Source organism: Nematolebias whitei, chromosome 17 (genome assembly GCF_014905685.2).
Source record: "Nematolebias whitei isolate Nwh7 chromosome 17, NemWhi1, whole genome shotgun sequence".
Taxonomy (NCBI): domain Eukaryota; kingdom Metazoa; phylum Chordata; class Actinopteri; order Cyprinodontiformes; family Rivulidae; genus Nematolebias; species Nematolebias whitei.
The window spans coordinates 38,434,685-38,441,471 of NC_056514.1; the positions used below are offsets into that span (position 1 = coordinate 38,434,685).

At 40.9% G+C, this 6,787-nt stretch overlaps 1 protein-coding gene across 1 annotated transcript in view; it reads right to left on the reverse strand.

Annotated features, from left to right (window-relative positions):
* pdk2a (pyruvate dehydrogenase kinase 2a) overlaps positions 1-6,087 on the reverse strand; it is a 9,823-nt gene extending 3,736 nt beyond the window's left edge. The window contains exons 1-8 of the mRNA XM_037691636.1: positions 5,854-6,087; positions 5,153-5,294; positions 4,604-4,675; positions 3,229-3,413; positions 844-933; positions 686-763; positions 494-570; positions 302-400 (exon numbers count right to left, since the gene is read on the reverse strand). Of these exons, the coding sequence (XP_037547564.1) occupies positions 302-400; positions 494-570; positions 686-763; positions 844-933; positions 3,229-3,413; positions 4,604-4,675; positions 5,153-5,294; positions 5,854-5,971 (861 nt within the window). The 5' untranslated portion in view covers positions 5,972-6,087. The remainder of the gene's footprint in view (positions 1-301; positions 401-493; positions 571-685; positions 764-843; positions 934-3,228; positions 3,414-4,603; positions 4,676-5,152; positions 5,295-5,853) is intronic.
* Between the last annotated feature and the right edge of the window lie 700 nt (positions 6,088-6,787).

The following is a 6,787-nucleotide window of genomic DNA, read 5'->3' on the forward strand; positions in this document are numbered from 1 at the left end:
TCGGCTCATTTTGTATTTGTGTAGCTTTCGGCTTGTGTCCTGCTTCTCTGAGCATTTAGCCAGCGTATTGCTAGTTTGGAATTTTAGTTAGTTTTCTTTTGGCTAGCTTTGTGCTGTTTTAGCATTTAGCTGTTGTTTTGCTACTTTTCCTTTAAAGTAGGTTGAGCACTCGGTGTGTGGTTGATTCATATTAATGATCTGAAGTTTCTACGTAACTCCCGTAAGCCGTCTGTATTCATCATGACCTCGCTCGAACCCGTTACCTTTAAACACCTGCTGACCCTTGAACTCTGCGCCTCACCTTGATTGACATGTCCTCGCCGCCCAGAGACACCAGGACTTTAACAGGTGGGAGGGTGCTGCTGCTCCCGTGAGTCTCAATGGTCGCTCTCATTGCGTTCTACAAAATAAAACCGTAACATTTCATTTGAATTAGCATTTTTAAGGTTCCTATGGTTGTCAGAAAACTGAAGGGGGAGGGGGGGGGGGGTACCTTGAAGAGCTCGAACAGCATGTGGTAAAGGTGAGAGGGCACATACACGATGGTGACCGGATGATTCTTCTTCTTGTCTGCACAAAGACAAACAGACCAACAAACAACTCAACTGAGACTTCAGGATGTTTCAGATCTGGTTTGACCGGCAGAACTCCTGATTTCGTCTTTAAACAAAGATAAACAACTTACGGTTCATCTCCTGCAGGACCAGGTCTGGGGAGCGCAGGTAGTACTGTTCACACAGCAGCTTGGCGCTGTGGAAGGCATCTGAAAGGAAAAGAAAAGCAACAAAATTAGATTTGCGAACAAAAATAAAAGTTAAAACCCAACGCGAGACGCACGCTCACCCTGGACTACATCTCCCACTTGGCACTGAGGGTCGATGCTCCCGATGGTGTTCGGGTGGACGGGGTTCGTCGTGCCGTCAAAAACAAGAGCTGCGGGAAGAAATAATTACACACCTTTAATTAAAAACCAGCAAGTCTTTACTTTAGAACAACTCTTTCCTAAAGAACAACTTCAGAAGGTTCAGATGTAGACGTGTCTGACGAGTCCTTCGCTTGTTCTGGAAAAACAACACGAGTTAATAAATGCAGGACTCAAACCAGCCGGTGTGGACACAGTTCCCTAAAGCGCAGGTTATGTAAAAGTCATAAAGGTTCATGCAGTTTGGAAACTGTGCATGCATCAGCAGGTTTACACGCCGGCTGATTGAAGCTATCTAGAACAAATAAAACTCTGGACAGGACAAGATCGAACCGGATCAACAGGATGCTTTTTAAATCTGGTTTTAACTCCAAGCTGAAGGCAGCAGAAGGCCCTCTGCACGAAAACAGCTAAAGAGGCAGGCTATCTGCTTCAGTCAGGAATAAAAGCTGAAGTTTATGACGCCTTAATGACAGCGCGTTCTTTCTTTACTCTGTTGTTTGGATCAGACTGAACTGCCGATTTTACCGAGATAAGAAGCAGATTTATCTCCTCGTCGTCAAATCCACCCGATAATCTGAGAGATCGATAAAAATCAATGCAACAATAATATTTTTTTATATTTTTAATTTGTTTTCTTTAAAGAAGCAACTTTTTTTTTTTTTTTAAAAGGCACTCGTTACAAAGAATGAACTCAGACAAAAAATGTTTTTTTTCTGATTTATATCAAAAGGTTTTGTTCACTCCAGCAGTTCGACGCATAAATCAATCAGGGATTCTGAAATGCGGGTACACGCTCAACGTAAATAACATCTGTCAGGGGATTTCAGGTAAAGGTTTAAGGATTTTTATCACTGCTAATGAATTAATGTTGAACCATGTGTGCGCGGAGTTCTTTTTCTCCCTCTGAGAGGAGCCTGCAGGCGCCTCCGAGTCGAAGAGGCCGAGGCCATCGTGCTGATGAGCGTTATAAAAACACTACCTGCACACTGTCCGGAGAAGATCTTCACGAGCGAGACATCTGTGTGAACTCTGCCCTTACAAGTAAACTGAGATTAAAAATATCTTCTGTCTTTGTCTGCGACTCTTTTTAGCTAAGGAGACAATGAAAGGATATTTTTATCCAACATAATCTGTCAAGAACCAAGTGGACGCTTGAACCATGAGAAATCTGAATACATATCCATACACGACTGATTTTTACTTTCCAGTATTAATTAGCCACCTATTTGCATTTTAAAACAAAGTTTGGATTTTAAGACAAGTCCATCGACAAATAAATAAAACATTTCTATAAATTAATGCACTGACTGTAACATATACTCAGTACAAAGTGGAACATTAATGTTTTTTATGTATATTCTTGTTTTTTTGTTCAGAACTAAAATGACAAAACATTTTTTTTTGTTTCTCTGGAAACTCGAGTATCGATCCAGTCATGCTCTTCCTACAATGTTGGTGTCAATATTTAAAGATCTTTGTCAACCAAATGACTAAAATACTTTTATAAACATCGTAGGCTAAAGTCGGAAAACGAGCAAAGAAAAGCGTTTTCAAAAATTAAATTTAAAAGCTATTAAAAATGCATTGACTTGAAACATTATTAGAGCCCGACCAATATTGGAATTTTGGTGATCGCGATACCGATATTGGGCCTAACGCCGATAACCGATATATTGGTTGAAAATTTCTGAACTTTGTCCACCCATCCAAACAATGCGTTTCATTGAGGACGACAAAGATAAAGTTACTAACATTGATTTATTTTACCTCTACGTTAGATTTATTGTTCTGGATAAAGTTTTCCAAGGCAACGGCCTATGCTAGGTTATTTAAACATTCGAGTGCTAACTTGAAACAACAAGTGGGTTAGAGAGGACTGAAGAAAATTTATTACTGTGGATTTGTTTTTATTTTACAGATCAGTTACAATAAAGTTACAATGCTCTGTTCAGCAAAATACACTACACAGTATTACTCCCTGCTTTGGCTGCGCTTTGAGTCAAGTATGCGTCATAGCCATGACTGGAAAGAAGTCCGCATGCGCCCTCTGCTGGATACATTGTACAATGACGCCATTTTGCAAGTAAGGACACGGCTGGTTCCCAGTGTTTATATTGGCGCATAATGGGACAATTATCACAGATATCGGCCTAAAATACCGGCCCAACCGATATATCGGTAAGGGCGATATATCGGTAAAGGCGATATATCGGTAAGGGCGATATATCGGTTGGACTCTAAAAATTACACAACAAAATTAATTAATTAAAAGAAATCAACCTAAATAAATACTGCTGACTCACTGTGTTGGTTGATGAGCATTCGGATGGAGATGCGGCTCATGTAGAACCGATCCAGGAAGTACTGGATGTTCTGGTTGGTGACCGTGTCCTGGGGAAAGTTCTCTTTGTATTCGATGATGCCCTGCGCCATGGTCGGCACCACGTCGTTGTGTCTGTTTCTGATGGTGACCAGGGTGTCCACGAACCTGGAGAGGACAAATAAAGTCAGCTGGCTGTCAGTAGTGGTAGTGGGTTGTTTTAATGACGTGTCAGCAACAGAAATCATGGCAACGAGGTGTAAAAAACTAACGAATACAGCTTATTTAAAGCTAATAATTAGAAATATACAATTAAAATCTACTTTTTGAATCAATATTTGATCATTACAAATCATTTCCATGCTGTTTTAATAGTTCAAACAATGTCTTGTACTGGCATTAAGCCAACAGTGACCAGTGCTGCACCGTGGATAAACTACGGTACTTGATCAGGCGTAGTTTGGAAAGCAAACGGAGGCGTCATGTTGGGTTAAATTGACAGTTTGTCATTAAAACAATCAGTGTGACACATGTGGGCCTGCAGTCTGAGGCACGGACTCGGGGCTCTCTGAGCAGCATGCTCTGCTTTGTCATTCACAGAAACCAGAATAACTTGGTCCTTATTGCAAAGTCATGAAGACCAGACAAAAATAACCTTAAAGAAACTAAATCTGCACAATATTTTCCTCATACCGACGGTTAATGTGTCCGTAAATTAAAAAAAATTGTGAACAAAATGTATTGACTACCAGGTATTTACCTAAAACAGTGGTTCTTAACACTGGTCCTTGAGGAACACCATCCTGCATGTTTAAGTTGTTTTTCTGCTTTGACACACCCGATTCGAATGAACAGGTGATTAACAGGCTTCTGCAGAACTTGAAGAAGTGATGAAATCACTGAATCAGGGGTGTTGGAGCAGGAAACAACTAAAACATGGTGTTCCTCAAGGACCAGGGTTGGGACGGCCAAAGTGATGGAAAATACCAGCTGTATTTATTTACTTACATCGACGGCTTAATATAGGTCAATCAAGTGACTCGAGCTGCCACGTGCTTGTTGACAGATTCAGCTTTGTTTACATTGAGTGCGTACCTGCATTACAGCATTACATATTCATATATCTGGAAAACTACTGCAGTAAATTCTTTCAAACTGCTCCATTTGATAAATATCAGGATAATATTTTTTTATGTTTGATTTCATTTTTCAGTTTTGCGTTGAGTACCTTTAAACTCTAAAGTTCTACTTTCATCCAGCTGCCAGGAGTTCTCATTAAATGTCACAGAAACAGATGCACTGGGTGTGAAAACGGGTGTTTTTGTGCAGTTTGGAGCACACGTTCACCTAAAACTTACTCTGAAAGCACTTTGTGGTCGTCTGGATTCTGGTCTAAAAAGTCTAGGATCTCCATCAAACTCTGACTGTACCTGAAAAGCACAGAGACAAACACACGGGAACATGTGAAACACAGAAGGCGACGGCGCGCCGAGCGCCTCTGCAGACGATGAAAGTTCACAAAGGAGGCAGAAGACAGACCGCGGAGAAAAACACACGTCACGTGGGTCTGTGACGTGGAAACTGGGGGAAAGTTCAGAGGCTGCAGCCACGCCTCACAACCTCTGCTCACAGCCAGTTGGAGCGAGTACAACTTGGTCAAAGGCTTTTGTTTTGATTCAGCGCGTTATGCAAGTTATGAGGGTGAGTAAACAGCTTGGGTTCGAGGCGAACACCAGCAGCTGCGGCTGTAATAAAACCTGCAAACAAGCGTTGCAATAAAGCTGAGAGGTACTGATTTTACTGCTGTTGGTTTCAGGGTGTTATAGTCCAATAAAAGGCTGAAGCACTGGGTTACATAACGTCACAATGATCAATAGGTCACGTCCTGGATCAGCAGCTGGACTCACCAGCTCCGCACCATCTGCACAGACGGGGTCAGGAGCACTTTGTCAGGCAGGAGGTTGATTTCTTTCATGATGTTTGAGAGTCTTACAGGGAGCTCCTGCCGCAGAAACACGAAGGACGTCTTCTCGCAGGCGTTGATGGAGCCTACGTCAACACAAAGGAAACACAAAGCAGGACTCGTTTAAACTCATTTAGCCCATTCTACATGCACACATGTCAAATTAATTCATTTGTTTGGGTTATGTGCCGTCAACCTTGCCACTTTAAAAAAAAAAAATTAACAATCTTTGAATTGTAAAATTAAAATCGCATGATTATGTTTGTTTTATGACAATTAAATGAATCAAATTTACTTATTAGAGTCACATTTATAGAAAGAATAGGAGTTAAAAAAATAAAGCTAAACCGTTTGTTTTATTTCCATGCATCTTGCACTGTAAATACCATGTTTACAGCTGTGCTCATGAGTGTTTGGTGCATTTAGGTGCAGATAATGTTTTTGTGATAAGTTTATTTTGATCAGTATTGTCTTCAGCAGATCTGATACAACACTTCAGAGAACTGCATGTCCAGGCTCTAGGAGCAGACGGCTAGCCTTTTAATTTCACAAACACGAGTCACACTATGACCATTTGTTGCCAACTTTAACTGCATTGTGATCAGATTTAAGTGAAACTGCACGTTATGAGCTCCATTTACTCACCGAAATCCAGAAACTGCTTCATGGAAAGCGGCGACGGAGAAAATTTAGAGAAATGCTCTATGTGTTTCGGCGCGTTGGCCAACGCGGCGTTTTTCATAATAAAACGAACGAACTTCATGTTTTCTTAGCTGCTTGGGAGTTTTAGCGCCTCCTTTCTGTGTCTTTCTGTGTCAACAGCATCTGCTGCTAAACTATGCTAAGCTAACGCGACCAGCTTCTCTTCTCAGCGAACGATTCACAACAGCCGCGGCCTCGTGCAGAAAAGTACAGCGCTTCAGCCAATAGGAAGGGAGGAATTTTATTTACTCCTCTAATTGACCAATGAGAGTAAAGAGAGGGCGGGGTTAGTTCGTAATGTTTTCCTCAAGCACGGCGCTTTAGCCAATGGTTAAAGAGGGTTTTTATTTACGTCATATTTTGACCAATCAGAGTATTTATAGGGCGGGGCTTATTGAATTTGGCTCTCTCAGAAAGGTAACGCCTCCAGAAACAACGGATAATTTTACATAATCTGTAATCTGAAGAGGGTCTGGTGCCTTTTGGCAGGCGGACTTCATTCCGCGAAATCATTGTGTGTTACTGTCTTTACTAGAAATATCTATGGGGAGGGGGACTCAGAAACAAGCTACGAAAACAGGATGAGTTCTTTTAGAGGTAAACAATATTTGTCATCAATTGTTTTCTTCTCTTAATGGCATCAAATGAACACAATTTAGATGAATAAAAATAAACAGGACAGGTTAAAATCAACATGCTGGCGTTTTTAGACACCACCACCACCACAAAATATAAGATAACATACATAGAAATGTGATGATGTGATACAATTATTAAAGAGAAGCTGTAAGTAATAAAAAACTAGGCCACAACAAGATGTTAATGATTAAAACAATAGTAGGCTCCCAATACACAATACAGCATGATACTTCATACC